This window comes from Phyllobates terribilis, unplaced genomic scaffold (genome assembly GCF_046119375.1).
Source record: "Phyllobates terribilis strain yellow unplaced genomic scaffold, ASM4611937v1 Scaffold_2__4_contigs__length_985480577, whole genome shotgun sequence".
In the NCBI taxonomy this organism is placed as follows: domain Eukaryota; kingdom Metazoa; phylum Chordata; class Amphibia; order Anura; family Dendrobatidae; genus Phyllobates; species Phyllobates terribilis.
The window spans coordinates 802,055,220-802,074,324 of record NW_027362762.1 but is presented as its reverse complement, the minus strand read 5'-3'; the positions used below and the strand labels follow the sequence as shown (position 1 = coordinate 802,074,324).

Here is a 19,105-nt window from a genome sequence, read left to right as displayed (position 1 = left end):
CTTGGGGGATAAAGGGGTTAAATGACAGGTCACTGAACCTTCAGTGACCTGCCTCCTATTTTAAATACTGCGCTTGCACAGTTAATATTGTGGGCTTTCAAAATAAAAAATTTTGCTACAGCAAATGGCGCCGGCACATGCACAGTAGCATCTATTGGCAAATGATGCCCTCAATCTGCGCAAGTGCTGCACAGCAAGCACCACCCACCAATAGATGTTACTGCACATGCGCCAGCGCCATTTCGCTGGAGCAAAAAATATTTGTCTCCAACACAATGGCGGCGGCACATGCGTGGTAGCATCCATCGGTAAGTGATGCTCTCAATCTGCGCAAGCATCGCACACCAAGCACCGCTCAACGATAGATGCTAATGCACATGTGACGCTGCTGGTATCATTTTGCTGGAGCCAAATTTTTATTTTTTTTTAAAGACCACAATATTAACTGTGCAAGCGCACTATTTAAAATAGGGGGCAGGTCACTGAAGGTTCAGTGACCTGTCATTTAAGCCCAGAATGATGACTATGAGACCAGAGCACCGAAAAAAGACCCGCTCACAGGCCCGCCCCAGAGCACAAGCATCTCATTAACTCAAAACTGAAAACATAGTTTAAACAAGAACCACAAGATGGATTTCTTCAACCCAGGTATCATTTTAATCAGTGTAACATCGCCAACCTGACAATGCCTGTAGTTTACTTAGAAAAATCCTGATGACAGGTTTCCTTTAATACTTTTTAAAGGGAGCACTTGAGACATTATTTTATGGGGACATGCAGGCGGCTATATTTGTTTGCAGGGAGTACTGTTAGCAGGGGGGCATTATTAGTGAGCTTCATGGTGCAATTCTTGCCTTGCACCAAATGCTGGCAGCCCACACTATGCCACTGTGTGTTTATACAGGCAGTAATGAACACCATGTTGTGGGAGTGGAAGAAATAAGCTTCACAAAAATCTAGAAATGAACTTGAACTTGAAGAATGGTATTTATATTAATTCAACACATTTGGATATGGTTGGTTTAAATATCAAGGCAGAGTTTAACACAAAGGATGCATCTATACATGCCAGCTCATGTTCAAGAAACTTTCGGAGTTTGTGGGTAGATTAAAACTTTTCACATAGTAAAATATGTGCCTTTGTTCATGAGCATGCAACTGACAGATGGACGACAAGGAACTATACATTCTTCATGTTCCCATAGTTTAATATGTTTTCCATTGGCCTGATTTGACCTGAGCTGTATACAGCAGATCTTGAGCAAGAGCTGACAGTGGTAGCAGCAGAGATTGCCAAAAGTAAGGATACAATATGTATGATACAAAAGTAAAAATAAATACAATCAATCTATCCAGTGCAGCCAATTCTTAACCATTTATGAATGTTTTTGCAGAGTTCCAGCTAGGATGGAGTATTTAGGATAATACAGTTACAAAAAAGATTTCCAGAACAAACAAAAATTGTGTGTCAACCTAGAGATAGACTTGTAACATAAAATCGGTCTCTATAAATAAATCTTTAAAAAAAAATTGTAGCTTAAATAAAATAAAATTATGTATGTATGATTTTTCCTACATGAATAAAATGTGTACATCTAAATCCTTACCTTTATTATAAAGTTATTAGATAGTTTGTCATCTGTGGCCACATAGACACGCATGAAGACTGAAGTACTGTATTGACCACGAAGTTCTGCTAGAGACTGAAGAAAGTTAAACTTCCTTTCTGACCACCTGCCTTCACTTCCGAGGTTGGATTCCAGCACCGGCCAGCGAAGTGATGATTGCTTTAGTAATTTTATTATAGGCTTCATGTCAGCTACCTCAATTTCAGCTACAACGTAGCACAGAGAAAAAAGAACAATTCAAATAATTAATACAAAATTAATTGTCAACCACTTGTCAAACCCAACACTATCAGCAATGCAATCGCATACTAGATTTTCAGTAAGATAGTTCATGAATATAGGACTTTCATTTGAAAATGTGTATTACAGCCTTTCCTGGTGAGGCGGGTGCTGGGTGGAGGGAGCAATGGGGACAGAGTTGGGTTATGTCAAGATCCTAAGCCAGGCTGGAAGCAACACCTAAGTGAGTCCCATTGCACGCATATCACTCTCTAAATATGCTGTCTTTTCTGTGACACCAATATCTACCAGACCGTTCAGTTTTATAAGGATTGAGGATAGTTTGATTCTTTTGATCACATATTTCAATCACAATCACAAACATTAATCAGTTTCTTGGCAAAGCTTGTGTGCTTTAGTACAGCGAAAAATATATGCACTGTGAATTTTGCCAGTGCTATCTAAGAAGGACAATACTGAAATAACATACTGATTTACTTCTAAATATAGGCTTTTAGCCTAGAAGAGGCATGTTAGATAAATATTAAACTTAGGGTCCTACCAGAGAAGGGTACACCTTGTCATGGCTAGTGGGCACAAATGAGTGTGCATATTATGCAGTCTTAGCAGCTTGTACCTGTTCACACTTGCTTTTGTCTGTTAGGGGGTCTGGCCAGTTTGATTTTTTTTTAGTACTCCTAATATTCATTTCAACTATCAATAGAAAACACAATATACAGGTCATTAATGTCATGCAGATCCTTCGGTTACTTACTTTCATTCATACAGGAGTTGTAAAATGTCTTTGCCTTTTGTGCGGCCTCTGAGTCTCGCCTTTTGCTGATAGGTTTCTCCAGAAGAGCTGGGGAATAAACAATGACAGTTTGTCTACTGCTCTCAATAAGAATATCACTGTTTAGTTCCCTATGAACACTGTGATGACAATAGTATAAGGCATGACAAATTAGATACACAACAATCAATACATCCCTTGAGTTAGTCGTGAGAGGCGAGGTGCCGAGTGGAGCTGTACGTTATGTCTAATGCTTTGTCTTGTATAGGAGTTCAATGTAGTAAATAGCTCAAACCAAGGATTAAATGATATTGAAAATCTAAGCAGCTTAAAAAGTGTAAAATCCTCCATTGGGGCCATAAATCTGTGTCCATCAAATTCTACGTGTCTATTATTCATGTGGGACACAACCAGCTGTTGAATGTCGCATACAATTCCCCAGTGGTCATTCTCTTGGATATTTATCCCTACATCAAACTTTATGGATTTTATAGACTTCTAAGGGAGGAGTCAGATGGACGTATAACTCGGATGAGGATCGCCAACGCAATGCTCGAACTGGCCATCAGGGTGGCACCATGCATTTCTATACAGCCAATCTGAGCATTGTGTTACGATCCTCGTCCGAGTTATACAGCATTCTGACTGGAACTGCAGCTAAGGCCACGTTCACATGTTCAGTATTTGGTCAGTATCATCAGTATTTGTAAGCCAAAACCAGGAGTGAGTGAAAAATACAGAAGTGGCGACGTGTTTCTATTATACTTTTCCTCTCATTGTTCCACTCCTGATTTTGGCTTATAAATCCTGATGTAAAATACTCTCCAAATACTGACTGTGTGAACGAGGTCTTAGGTAGTAATTAGTGTTGAGCGATACCTTCCGATATCAGGAAATATCGTATCGGATTGGATCGGACAGATACTCAAAAAGTATCGGATATCGCCGATTCCGATACCGGAAACCAATGCAAGTCAATGGGACAGAAATATCGGAATGAAAATAAACCCTTTCTTTCCTTGTAGGTTAATTCTACATGAAGTAAAACAACTAAGAATAATGTAGAATGTATTATGCGAAAAGCCGGCAATTCATCAGCGGCATACACCGGTACCTGACAATTTACAACAGAAAGAATAGAGCTTCACACATAGATTAGATAGATAGAAACATGTCAGTCACATATATATGAAGTACAGTGACAGTGTTGCTTAATGTACTTGTCATTTAGTGCAAAGGATTTATTAAAAAAAATATTAGTGTTTTCGTGCACCGTCTCTTTAAAAAAGCCGGCCGGCAATTCAGCAGCGGTACCCGACAATTTATAACAGACAGAATAGAGCTTCACACATAGATTAGATAGATAGAAACATGTCAGTCACATATATATGAAGTACAGTGACAGTGTGGCTTACTGTACTTGTCATTTAGTGTAAAGGATTTATTTTAAAAAATAATAGTGTTTTAATGCACCGTCTCTTTAAAAAAGCCGGCCGGCAATTCAGCATCTGTACCCGACAATTTAGAATAGAAGGAATAGAGAATCATACATAGATTAGATAGATAGAAACATGTCAGTCACATATATATGAAGTACAGTGACAGTGTTGCTTACTGTACTTGTCATTTAGTGTTAAAATAAAGGATTTATTTAAAAAAAAATTGGCGTGGGGTTCCTCTTAATTTTAGTCTCTAGCGGAGGTTAAGCAGACAGCTGGGGCAGATGTTTGAAGCCTGGGAAGGGGGTGATACCCATGGAGCTTCCCAGGCTACTAATATCAGCCCCCAGCTGAATACCTAGCCTTTACTAGCTATTAAAATGGGGGACCCCCCCAAAAAAATGATGTGGGGTTCCCCCTAATTTAATAGCTAGCAAAGGCTAGGCAGACAGCTGGGGGCTGATATTAATAGCCCAGGAAGGGTGCCATGAATATTGGCCCCCTCCCAGGCTAGAAACACCAGCCGTTAGCCGCCCCAGAAATGGCGCATCCACAGGATGCGCCAACTCTGGCACTTAGCCTCACTCTTCCCACTGCCCTGTAGCGGTGGCAGTGAGGTAATAGGGTTGGGGTTGATGTCAGCTTATAATACCAGCTGACATCAAGCCCAGGTTAGTAATGGAGAGGCGTCTATAAGACACCCCCATTACTAACCCCATAGTCAAAGTTAAAAAAAAAACACAAACACCCAGAATAAAGTCCTTTAATTGAAATAAACACACAATTCTTTATTGTTCTAAATTAAACCATACTTACCGTCACGCCCATTCCAGCTGAAGCCAATGATCTCCTGCAATAAAAGAAAAATAATAAAGCAACATCATCCTTACCTTTCCATGGTTCCCACGATGGCTCCAGCTCTGCTACATCGAGATGACAGGCTGGACCGCAGCAGAACGCTGCCATCCAGCCTGTCATCCCGCAGACACTGAGAAGCGCAGGCATGCTTGCGCTCCTCAGTGTCTCTCTGTGACGGCATCCAGATGAGCCGACAATGAACTCGGCTCACCTCATGCACGTCACTGACAGCGTGGGAGAATTCTCCTGCACTCAGCGCTTCAGCGTGAGAATTTTCCCACGCTGTCAGTGACGTGCATGAGGTGAGGTCATGTCCAATGAACTCAGCTCACCTCATGCACGTCACTGACAGCGTGGGAGAATTCTCCTGCACTCAGCGCTTCAGCGTGAGAATTTTCCCACGCTGTCAGTGACGTGCATGAGGTGAGGTCATGTCCAATGAACTCAGCTCACCTCATGCACGTCACTGACAGCGTGGGAGAATTCTCCTGCACTCAGCGCTTCAGCGTGAGAATTTTCCCACGCTGTCAGTGACGTGCATGAGGTGAGCTGAGTTCATTGGACATGAACTCGGCTCATCTGGATGACGTCACAGAGAGACACTGAGGAGCGCAAGCATGCCTGCGCTTCTCGGTGTCTGCGGGATGACAGGCTGGATGGCAGCGTTCTGCTGCGGTCCAGCCTGTCATTTCGATGTAGCAGAGCTGAAGCTGTCGTGGGAACCATGGAAAGGTAAGGATGAGGTTGGTTTATTATTTTTCTTTTATTGCAGGAGATCGTTGGCTTCAGCTGGAATGGGCATGATGGTAAGTATAGTTTAATTTAGAACAATAAAGAATTGTGTGTTTATTTCAATTAAAGGACTTTATTCTGGGTGTTGTGCTTTTTTTAAATACTTTACTAGAAATTCATGGTGGTCATTAGTGTTGAGCCACCCCCGTAGTGTTCGGGTTCGGTTCGTCGAACACCGGGATGTTCGAGGAACTGTTCGTCGAACTGTTCGTCAAACACCTTAGAACACCGTCGAACACCGTTAAAACCAATGGCAGGCAAACAAAAACACATAGAAACACATAGAAAACACCTTCAAAGGTGTCCAAAAGCTGACAAACTGCTCAGAAGACGCTTTCATTAAAAAAGCCGGCCGGCAATTCAGCAGCGGCATACACCGGTACCCGACAATTTAGACAAGAAGGAATAGAGCCTCACACATAGATTAGATAGATAGAAACATGTCAGTCACATATATATGAAGTACAGTGACAGTGTTGCTTACTGTACTTGTCATTTAGTGTAAAGGATTTATTAAAAAAAATAATAGTGTTTTCATGCACCGTCTCTTTAAAAAAGCCGGCCGGCAATTCAGCATCTGTACCCGACAATTTATAACAGACAGAACAGAGCTTCACACATAGATTAGATAGATAGAAACATGTCAGTCACATATATATGAAGTACAGTGACAGTGTTGATTACTGTACTTGTCATTTAGTGTAAAGGATTTATTAAAAAAAATGATAGTGTTTTCATGCGCCGTCTCTTTAAAAAAGCCGGCCGGCAATTCAGCATCTGTACCCGACAATTTATAACAGACAGAATAGAGCTTCACACATAGATTAGATAGATAGAAACATGTCAGTCACATATATATGAAGTACAGTGATAGTGTTGGTTACTGTACTTGTCATTTAGTATTAAAATAAAGGATTTATTATTAAAAAAAATTGGCGTGGGGTTCCCCTTACTTTTAGTCTCTAGCGGAGGTTAAGCAGACGGCTGGGGCAGATGTTTGAAGCCTGGGAAGGGGGTAATACCCACGGAGCTTCCCAGGCTACTAATATCAGTCCCCAGCTGAATACATAGCCTTTACTAGCTATTAAAATGGGGGACCACCCCAAAAAAATGACGTGGGGTCCCCCCTAATTTAATAGCTAGCAAAGGCTAGGCAGACAGCTGGGGGCTGATATTAATAGCCCAGGAAGGGTGCCATGAATATTGGCCCCCTCCCAGGCTAGAAGCACCAGCCATCAGCCACCCCAGAAATGGCGCATTCATAGGATGCGCCAATTCTGGCACTTAGCCTCGCTCTTCCACGCTGCCCTGTAGCGGTGGCAGTGGGGTAATAGGGCTGGGGTTGATGTCAGCTTATAATGCCAGCTGACATCAAGCCCAGGTTAGTAATGGAGAGGCGTCTATAAGACACCCCCATTACTAACCCCATAGTCAAAGTTAAAAGAAAACACAAACACCCAGAATAAAGTCCTTTAATTGAAATAAAGACACAATCCTTTATTGTTCTAAATTAAACCATACTTACCGTCACGCCCATTCCAGCTGAAGCCAACGATTTCCTGCAATAAAAGAAAAATAATACAGCAACATCATCCTTACCTTTCCATGGTTCTCACGACAGCTTCAGCTCTGCTACATCGAGATGACAGGCTGGACCGCAGCAGAAAGCTGCCATCCAGCCTGTCATCCCGCGGACACTGAGAAGCGCAGGCTTGCTTGCGCTCTGCAGTGTCTGGCTGTGACGGCATAAAGATGAGACGAGTTCATGTCCAATGAACTCGGCGCACCTCATGCACGTCACTGACAGCGTGGGAAAATTCTCATGCTGAAGCGCTGAGTGCAGGAGAATTTTCCCACGCTGTCAGTGACGTGCATAAGGTGAGCTCATGTCCAATGAACTCAGCTCACCTCCTGCACGTCACTGACAGCGTGGGAGAATTCTCCTGCACTCAGCGCTTCAGCGTGAGAATTCTCCCACGCTGAAGTGCTGAGTGCAGGAGAATTTTCCCACGCTGTCAGTGACGTGCATGAGGTGAGCTCATGTCCAATGAACTCAGCTCACCTCCTGCACGTCACTGACAGCGTGGGAGAATTCTCCTGCACTCAGCGCTTCAGCATGAGAATTTTCCCACGCTGTCAGTGACGTGCATGAGGTGCGCCGAGTTCATTGGACATTAACTCGGCTCATCTGGATGCCCTCACAGATAGACACTGTGGAGCGCAAGCAAGCCTGCGCTTCTCAGTGTCTTCGGGATGACAGGCTGGATGGCAGCGTTCTGTTGCGGTCCAGCCTGTCATCTCGATGTAGCAGAGCTGAAGCTGTCGTGGGAGCCATGGAAAGGTAAGGATGATGTTGCTTTATTATTTTTCTTTTATTTCAGGAGATCGTTGGCTTCAGCTGGAATGGGCGTGACGGTAAGTATGGTTTAATTTAGAACAATAAAGAATTGTGTGTTTATTTCATTTAAAGGACTTTTTTCTGGGTGTTGTGTTTTTTTTAAATACTTTACTAGAAATTCATGGTGGTCATGTCTAATATTGGCGTGACCCCATGAATTTTGGGCTTAGGGCCAGCTGATAATGCCAAGCTGGCCCTAACCCCTTTATTACCCAGTGAGCCACCGCATCAGGGCCCTGGATGAGTTGGGTACAGCGCCAGAAGATGGCGCTTCTATGAACGCGCCATTTTCCGGGGTGGCTGCGGACTGCAATTTGCAGCGGGGGTGGCCCAGAAAGCTTGGGCCTCCCTGCGCTGCGGATTCCAGCCCCCAGCTGCATAGTTGTACCTGGCTGGACACAAAAACAGGGCGAAGCCCCACGTCAATTTTCTTTAAATTATTTCATGAAATAATTAAGAAAAAAGGGCTTCCCTATATTGTTGTGTCCGGCCAGGTACAAATAGGCAGCTGGTGGTTGGGGGCAGCCCGTTCCTGCCTGCTGCACCTGACTGGACACAAATATAGTGCGAAGCCCCACGTCAATTTTTTTTTAATTATTTCATGAATTTCCTGAAATAATTTAAAAAAATTGAAGTGGGGCTTCGCACTATATTTGTGTCCAGCCAGGTACAGCAGGCAGGAATGGGCTGCCCCCAACCACCAGCTGCCTATTTGTACCTGGCCGGACACAACAATATAGGGAAGGCCTTTTTTTCTTAATTATTTCATGAATTTCATGAAATAATTAAAAAAAATTGAAGTGGGGCTTCGCACTATATTTGTGTCCAGCCAGGTACAGCCAATATTCATGGCTCCCTTCCTGGGCTATTAATATCAGCCCCCAGCTGTCTGCCTAGCCTTTGCTAGCTATTAAATTAGGGGGGACCCCACGTCATTTTTTGGGGGGGTCCCCCATTTTAATAGCTAGTAAAGGCTATGTATTCAGCTGGGGGCTGATATTAGTAGCCTGGGAAGCTCCGTGGGTATTACCCCCTTCCCAGGCTTCAAACATCTGCCCCAGCTGTCTGCTTAACCTCCGCTAGAGACTAAAATTAAGGGGAACCCCACGCCAATTTTTTTAATAATAAATCCTTTATTTTAATACTAAATGACAAGTACAGTAACCAACACTATCACTGTACTTCATATATATGTGACTGACATATTTCTATCTATCTAATCTATGTGTGAAGCTCTATTCTGTCTGTTATAAATTGTCGGGTACCGCTGCTGAATTGCCGGCCGGCTTTCTTAAAGAGACGGTGCATGAAAACACTATTATTTTTTTTAATAAATCCTTTACACTAAATGACAAGTACAGTAAGCAACACTGTCACTGTACTTCATATATATGTGACTGACATGTTTCTATCTATCTAATCTATGTGTGATTCTCTATTCCTTCTATTCTAAATTGTCGGGTACCGCTGCTGAATTGCCGGCCGGCTTTTTTAAAGAGACGGTGCATGAAAACACTATTATTTTTTTTGATAAATCCTTTACGCTAAATGACAAGTACAGTAAGCAGCACTTTCACTGTACTTCGTATATATGTGGCTGACATGTTTATATCTATCTAATCTATGTGTGAAGCTCTATTCTGTCTGTTATAAATTGTTGGGTACAGATGCTGAATTGCCGGCCGGCTTTTTTAAAGAGACGGTGCATGAAAACACTATTATTTTTTTTGATAAATCCTTTACGCTAAATGACAAGTACAGTAATCAACACTGTCACTGTGCTTCTTATATATGTGGCTGACATGTTTATATCTATGTAATCTATGTGTGAAGCTCTATTCTTTCGGTTCTAAATTGTCGGGTACCGGTGTATGCCGCTGCTGAATTGCCGGCTTTTCATGTTTCACTGTTGGCACTGTTCCCATCGATTTGGGCAATCATTGTAATGCCACAACCACCATGGCTGTGGCATTACAGTGAGTGGCAGACAATCCCTGTATGATTGGTGCTCTAAATAGCACCAGACATGCAGGACACGCTTTTGGTGCACGAACAGTTATCGAACATAACCTCGAACAGCCGAATTTTTTGCAAATCGTTCGGGTTTGTCGAACAACTCGAACACCGCCCAAAACAGCTCGAATTTGAGATTGGCGAACAGTTCTAGTCGAACAACGCTCATCTCTAGTGGTCATGTCTAATATTGGCGTGACCCCATGAATTTCGGGCTTAGGGCCAGCTGATAATGCCAAGCTGGCCTTTACCCCTTTATTACCCAGTGAGCCACCGCACCAGGGCCCTGGATGAGTTGGGTACAGCGCCAGAAGATGGCGCTTCTATGAACGCGCCATTTTCCGGGGCGGCTGCGGACTGCAATTTGCAGCGGGTGGGGCCCAGAAAGCTTGGGCCTCCCTGCGCTGCAGATTCCAGCCCCCAGCTGCCTAGTTGTACCTGGCTGGACACAAAAATAGGGCGAAGCTCCACGTATTTTTTTTTTTTAATTATTTCATGAAATTCATGAAATAATTAAGAAAAAAAGGGCTTCCCTATATTGTTGTGTCCGGCCAGGTACAAATAGGCAGCTGGTGGTTGGGGGCAGTCCGTTCCTGCCTGCTGCACCTGGCTGGACACAAATATAGTGCGAAGCCCCACGTCAATTTTTTTTTAATTATTTCATGAATTTCCTGAAATAATTAAAAAAAAATTGACGTGGGGCTTCGCACTATATTTGTGTCCAGCCAGGTACAGCAGGCAGGAACGGGCTGCCCCCAACCACCAGCTGCCTATTTGTACCTGGCCGGACACAACAATATCGGGAAGCCCTTTTTTTAAAAAAAATATTTAATGAAATAATTTAAAAAAAAAATACGTGGGGCTTCTCCCTATTTTTGTGTCCAGCCAGGTACAACTAGGCAGCTGGGGGATGGAATCTGCAGCGCAGGGAGCCCCAAGCTTTCTGGGCCTCCCCCCCACTGCAAATTGCAGTCCGCAGCCACCCCAGAAAATGGCGCGTTCATAGAAGCTGGATGCTGTACCTGGCTGGCATACAAAAATATGGCAAAGCCCACGTCAAAATTTTTGGGAAAAATTAATTAAAAAATAAATAATAATTTAGGGACTGCATCTTTATTAACTCCTCAAATGTCATTTAGTGTTAAAATAAAGGATTTATTTAAAAAAAAAATTGGCGTGGGATCCCCCATAATTTTAGTCTCTAGCGGAGGTTAAGCAGACGGCTGGGGCAGATGTTTGAAGCCTGGGAAGGGGGTAATACCCACGGAGCTTCCCAGACTACTAATATCAGCCCCCAGCTGAAAACCTAGCCTTTACTAGCTATTAAAATGGGGGACCCCCCAAAAAAAATGACGTGGGGTCCCCCCTATTTTAATAGCTAGCAAAGGCTAGGCAGACTGCTGGGGGCTGATATTAATAGCCCAGGAAGGGTGCCATGAATATTGGCTCCCTCCCAGGCTAGAAACACCAGCCGTCAGCCACCCCAGAAATGGCGCATCCATAGGATGCGCCAATTCTGGCACTTAGCCTCGCTCTTCCACGCTGCCCTGGTGCGGTGGCAGGGGGTAATGGGGCTGGGGTTCATGTCAGCGCCAGCTGCCATGAAGCCCAGGTTAGTAATGATGGGCGTCTATAAGACACCCCCATTACTAACCTACAAAGTGTTAAAAAGAAAACACACACTACACCCAGAAAAAAATAATTTATTTGAAATAAAACACACCATTTTATTTAATTCTTAGTTTACTAAAAAAAAATAGTTACCTGTCCACGTTCCTGCGCTGATCTCCCATCCACAGCTGTCACATCTGGAGATGGTGACAGCTGTGCATGGCTGCTGTAAGCTCACGCTGCCAGGAACACGTCTGCTCCCGGCAGCGGGAGCCACTGACTGAGGTCACCGGAGGGCATTCAGTCAGCGCAGCTCCGGAGACCTCCTTTACGGCACTGCTGTACCGTGGGAATTTCTCACGATACAGCAGGGCCGTAAAGGAGCTGACCGGAGCAGCGCTGCCTGAACTCCGGCGAACCCGCTTATGCAATGACGGGGCTGCTTTACGGCCCCATCATTCTAGCGGCGGCAGCGGTTCAGAGCGGTCACATTCTATGTGGCTGCTCTAAACTGGAGATCATCGTGGGACACTCGTGGACTACTACGGAGGGGTAAGGATAAGGTTGTGGTTTATTATTTTATATTTTATTACAGGAGATCGATGGCTTCGGGGAATTAAGTGTCTAGGTGAGTATAGGTGTAGTTTTTTATTTTTTACTTTATTTTAGGTGGTGATCGGCGGGGACAGGTAATGTATAAACTAATTTATTGTAGGTAACCACTGGCCACCAATGACATGTATTTAAAATTTATTGGGGACACAGTAGGGCAATTTAAATAGCAGGATCAGGCTGATGGGAACTACTGCTCCCATCGAGCTGATCCTGCTGGCACGAGTGGACGGGGGACAGACATAGGCCGATGGGAGTAGTAGTGTCACATCGGCCTATGTCTGCCTGCACGCACACACCCGCACACATCGCACAGACACCGCACACACCCGCAGACATCGCACAGACACCGCACACACCCGCAGACATCGCACACACCCGCAGAGATCGCACACACCCGCAGACACCGCACAGACAACGCACATACCCGCAGACATCGCACAGACACCGCACACACCCGCAGACACCGCACAGACACCGCACACACCCGCACAGACACCCACACACACCAATCATGACCGGTCTGGGAGGTGAGGCTGACCTGTGAGACCGTGGGAAAGTTCATGTGAGTTCATGCAATGCAGTCAAGCATGAACTCACATGAACCCTCTGAGGGCACCGCGGCGACTTCAAATGAACAGCTGATCGGCATCACCTGATACCTCAGCTGTTCATTTGAAATAACCGGCGGGAAAGCGCAGCACAGAACGGGAAAGCCGGCGGTGAAGTCTTTTCACTGCCGGCTTCTCCGCCCGGGTCCTTCGCTCCCCGCTACTTGGTGCTGCGCTCCCCGCCCGGTCCTAACTTACGATCGGGATGGGAGGTGGCGAGGGGAGTGGAGGATCGGGGTGGGAGGCTGCGGGGAAGCAGTATGGGGCTGTGTGATTGTTTAAAAGCCGGCGGCTTTTTACCGCCCGCCGGCTTTTAAACAATCAGGAGAATTCTCCCACGCTGGGATGGCATTCTGATGACAGGCTGGATCTCAGCTGAGCGCTGCCATCCAGCTTGTCATCCTTCAGAGACACTGCAGAGCGCAGGCATTATGGGAACTTCCGATTCCGGTATTCGATATTGTAAAAGTATCGGAATTAAGTATCGGAATTCCAATACCGCGAATATCGGCCGATACCCGATATTTCAGTATCGGAATGCTCAACACTAGTAGTAATATAATATTATTGTTGGCTGATCCCACTGTACGTTCAAGATATTTTATAATCATTACTGAGTTGCCTTTTTTAGTGATCTCAGCATTAATTCAGTTTTTGGCATGCCAATCTGTATATATAACATTTTGCAGTTCATCCACCTGCAATATTGGTATATACTGTAAAAGCACAATTGTGTAAGCTTTTCTTCCATTATTTCACATGGTAAAATGGGTCACCATTGACTATTAACTACCTACCCTAATAGTGTGTGTGGATATGCAGTGTGCCTTAGTGTGAACTATGGTACAGGCGCCCATTTGTTGTTTCTGCCACTTTACCATATATATGAATATATGAATTATGCACTAGATTATTTTAGAATAGAATGGCAACTGTAATTCTCCTTTCTATACTTGCAGTAAAGCTGCAGTTCTCTATATAGGTATGTGATAGGCTGTGTGCCCACGATGTGTTTTTTAAGTGTTTCCGCAGCGGCAAAAACGCTTTGAGCTCATGATTCTCATTTGGTCTGACATGCACTGTGAGCTGTGAGGTCTTATATAGACAGGTGTGTGCCTTTCCAAATCAAGTCATATCAGTTTAATTAAACACAGCTGGACTCCAATGAAGGAGTAGAACCATCTCAAGGAGGATCACAAGGAAATGGACAGCATGTGACTAAAATATGAGTGTCTGAGCAAAGGGTCTGAATACTTATAACCATGTGATATTTCAGTTTTTCTTTTTTAATAAATTTGCAAAAATTTCTACATTTCTGTTTTTTTTTTCAGTGAAGATGGGGTGCAGAGTGTACTTTAATGAGAAAAAAAAATAACTGTTTAGAATTTACCAAATGGCTGCAATGAAACAAAGAGTGAAAAATTTAAAGGGGTCTGAATACTTTCCATACCCACTGTCTATACCAGGAAGGGGGATATATATACCAGGATGGGAAACATATATATACCAGGCTGAGGGACATATATACCAAGAATGGGGACATATATACCAGGATGGGGGACATGTATACCAGGATAGGGAACATTAGTACACAATGGTGGAAATTACTACATAATTAAAAAGGAGCAAGATATAGTAACATCCAAATTTACACAATGAGGCTGAAAAAAAGGCAAGGTTATGTTCCAAAACTCCCAGTTGTCCTCCTAACTTTAAAACAATAGAAATGGGCACAATTTTGTGCCCTTGAAAATTCTATCAGGAGTATAGAATGTTCTCTGTCACCTGATAAAATGTGACACAAAATATCTGTATGTGACATAGTAAGGGGTATCACTGTCTAATTCTGTCTTTCATATTTCTTCCAAAAATATTTCTTGCTCAGGGCAAAATACAGCATTTTACAGCATTTTGTGTGATGGTATACCACATACAACATGTTATTATGTATAAACTTGTCCATTGTATTTCTAATAACTTTGTACTAAATGTTCTTGGACACTTGAGTCTTATTTAATTGGCTGTAGATATTGTTTCTGTTACAATGCTTACATGTGAATTCCAAATGTTTTCTGCTCTGAAGCCCAGATACTGGACCTTGCAAATGTCGACTGATAATCATATATGGTATTATTACCAAATTTAGATGAGCCGAGAAATGTAATTAAGGGGAAATAGGACTAATATTGCCACTTTCTGAAACACTAGAGTGTACCACATCGTCAGCAAAAGTTTAGCTATTAGACTTTACATTGCTGTTATTGTCTTTTGGCAGTCTTTGCACATATAATAGCGGTGGATTCCGCAGATATATGGTGTATGGTAATTCATGCATCATAAAACTATCAGTGAGGAAATAAAAAATAAAGTACAGACATCAAAACACAGGGTACAAAACAAAGAAGCAAAATGTTCTACTTAACAGCATTGAAAAGTCCATAATAATAATTGCTAAACAAAAAAACAGCAAATGTAGCACTGCATAAATGTCCAGTATTCAAGTACTCATTCATATTGATGGGATATATTAGTAAGGATGTATCCAAAGGCTATAAAAGAGGTGATAATAAGCATACACTGACTGCATTATTGTGCTGATTTTAGTACCGCGGTTCAGAAAGCTCCATTATCCTATTTTTTTCCCATATAGGCAGGGATATTCTTCTCCCTCTCTATACCAGTGATGTGACGTGAATTAGCCATGGCAGAGAAGGGAGCTGGCTTAAAGAAGCACCCCTATCAAAATGTGTATTCTCTTAATAAATTGTAGTTATATTATACAGCACTGTGTTCTACCAATTGACCATTTTGCCTTTCTTCTCAGCTAATTCCTCTCTTTTCCATTAGGTTTATGACATCACGTGATTAAAAACAAACTAGTTGAATCCTTCTAAGCTCTATGTAGAAACAGGAGGTCAATTTTCCCTGTATGACTCATCAGTCACTGCAAAAGTTCCTGGCAGGGGGAGGAGGGAGCAGCTGGGTCAGCAGTGATAAATGCATGAAAGAAAGACTTCCTGTTTCTACATATATATTTGCAAAACAAGCCAAGAACTTTTTGCATCTGTGGATAAACCCTTTAAATGTTGATATCATACATAAATAGTAAGCATGGAGAAAAAAGTGCTAAAAAACTTACTATTATATCATCTGTTCCCTAAAATGAGAAACCCTAAATTGTTTCGGTGTTTTGGCCTTCACATTTTTCTGGGATCCTTATTTTAGCCCCTTGACCTTAGACTATGTGAACAATATATTTAGGTAAAAAGGGCATGGCTTAGGCTACTTAGTCTCTGGTTGGGAGATTGTTGAAGCAGAAAACAATCTTTCTTTATAAATTAATCTTCAATACAATTGTTTATCTTTTCTCTTCTTTTTAATTGCATGCAAATCGGTGGGGTCCAGACCCTGAAATCCCCACCGATCACTAAAAAAAACTTGTGAAGTACACAGCTCAGGATACTCAAGTACATAGCTCCTGCAATGTCTGGACCAAATGCCAATCTCCAAACCCAAACTCAACAGCTTCATGGGAATATCTGAGGCTAATGAGTTCGGATCATGAGACCTGTGGCTGGTCTGGTCCTTATGGTTCTCACTTGGACTGTGAATGTTAGACTTGTAAAACAAGCCTTAGATTTTCTATTGCTGCCATTCTGCCAAGCTATTCATATGTGGTTTGCCACAATTCAGTTCCCTAAATTTTTTTTGCTGTAGGATTTAATTACATAAAGATTTACTTCTGTGGATAGATATGACAATACAACAATATTAATGCTTTAAAAACATAAAGAGATGAACTGGATATTATTTGGTATGCATGCAACGTGTAGGCGCATGTTCACACTGTCCACTAAAGAGACAAAATCTAAGAAAAAAACAAAATGAGCACATATCCTGCAGTAAATAAATAAATAGCTAGCAATTGTGCATGAAAATTACTTAGGGTACTTAGGTAACACAATTTTGATTTTTAAAAAAATGAAAAGACCATCACACCACTTCAAGGTGACCCTATTCGGGACAGTCCTCACCTTTAGTGTTAAAGCCTTACCATATGTCAAATAATATAAATGTGAAGCAGGCTCAAGACCCCATAATTGACACCCAGCCATTGGTAGCTATATAAACGTAATGTCCAGCTCAAAGAAAAGGGAGGCCACAACCTTATTTTTACAGAGAACAAAAACCTGAAACAAATGCCTAAAGAGATGAACTGGAATATAAGCTTATATAGCATGGTGGCTCAGTGGTTAGCACTGCAGCCTTGCAGCTCTGGGCTCCTGGGCTCAAATCCCACCAAGGACAAAATCTGCAAGGAGTTTGTATGTTCTCCCCATGTTTGTGTGGGTTTCCTCCAGGTCCTCCGGTTTCCTCCCACACTCCAAAGACATACTGATAAGGAATTTAGATTGTGAGCCCCAATTGAGACAGTGCTGATAATGTATGTAAAGCACTGTGGAATTAGTGGCGCTATTATAAATGAGTAAAATAAATAAATTAAAAAATATAGCTCCCCATGGCTGGATGTCCATTAGTCAGGGTCTTGGTCCTGCTTGGTCCTTATTCACACTTACATCTTTTGACATATGGTAAGATTTTAATACTAGAGGTTAGAACTTTCCCGAATAGGGCCACCTTGACGTGGTGGGATGGATTTTATGTTTTCTTTATCAAAATTATGTTATCTAAGTACCCTATGTTATTTTCATGCACTTTAGCTATTTATTTATTTACTGCAGGATATTTGCTCATTTTGTTTTTATCTTAGATTTTGTCTGTTTAGTGGCCAGTGTGAACATGTGCCTACACGTCGCATGCATAACAATTTAAGAAGCGAGTTGTAACACGAATCGATGTTGAGGGACACTGAGCCTGACGTATCCTCTATAGCAGTGACTTCACTGCTAAAGGTATAGACATTTTATACACCATTATGGTTTAAGTTTTGCTAGGCTGCTTGAGGTTGCATTGAGTATAATAGGACATAGGAATACACATGCTGTGGATAGGGAGTTTTTCTTATCTAAAGGCACGAACCTTGTATCTAGTTAAGGTATTTTAGTGTCCCTCATTTTTAAGTACTCCCTGCTTTGTTAGACATATATTTTTTAAATTCATTAATAAATTATATTTTTTAAAGATTATGTCATAGTTCTCTTCAGTTGTCTGTGATCATACTCCTATCACAGTATTTGGTGTTTTCATATTCTATAGAAGTGCTGTGCTTTAGGCTATGTTCACACACTTTGTGTTTTGCTGCGTATTTTGCAGCAGATTTTTATGCAAATTTTCAGCAGCGACTAGCAGTACCAGCAAAGTCTATGAGAAACCAGAATTCTCTATTCACACATGTTGCTTTTTATTTGCCTCATATTTTGTACTTGCGTATTTGTAAAATAGAGCATATCACTTCTTTCAGCGTTTTTTCACCCATAGGAAGTAATGGGTGGTGAAAAAAACGCTGCAGATACGCACCAAAAAATGCACCTGTGTTTTTTGCTGCGTATTTATAGCATTTTTGATGCCAAATTAGAATGGGATTCTTTTTTTTTCACAGAAATTTATGTACATGCCTAAATAGAGACAGAAATACAGTGGAAAAAAACGCAGCAAAAACGCAGCAAAAAACGCAGGAATACCTGCTTTTTGACGCAGCAGTTTTCCTGCCAGAGAAAAGTTGTCAGCAGATTTGCAGCAGGTTTAGCTGCAGAAAAAAATACAACGTGTGTGAACAAAGCCTTACACTGCATTGTGATCAATTGGACATTATTAATAATTCATATTCATGCTTTGTCTGGTGGTTCTGGTTATGATGACACAGACATATTTGAAATGTTCCATATATTTATCCCTCTTATGTGCTCTTTAGCTCAATGGTTAAAAATCATACCTTTTATTTTAAGGTCCACATTATACCTCAACCATGGATAGATACCATAGTTGGACTGGTCATCGGGAATTGGATTACTTTCCATCCAGCCACCACAAGCAAACTGGAAAAAGTTCTCACAAGGATCAACAGAAAGATTCATTTTGTTTCGTATAGAAGCAGCTGAAAAATAATTGAAATGAAAATAAAATGTAACAATACAAAAAGTAAATATGCTTTTACTTCATTCTACCAGCCC

General features: G+C 42.2%; 1 protein-coding gene across 1 annotated transcript in view; it reads right to left on the bottom strand.

The window, feature by feature from the left end:
• The window catches only part of PHEX (phosphate regulating endopeptidase X-linked), a 401,425-nt gene that overhangs the window by 261,592 nt on the left and 120,728 nt on the right, over positions 1 to 19,105 (bottom strand). Inside the window, exons 3-5 of the mRNA XM_073667505.1 lie at positions 18,868 to 19,029; positions 2,623 to 2,709; positions 1,608 to 1,834 (exon numbers count right to left, since the gene is read on the bottom strand). Coding sequence (XP_073523606.1) covers positions 1,608 to 1,834; positions 2,623 to 2,709; positions 18,868 to 19,029 — 476 coding nt within the window. The remainder of the gene's footprint in view (positions 1 to 1,607; positions 1,835 to 2,622; positions 2,710 to 18,867; positions 19,030 to 19,105) is intronic.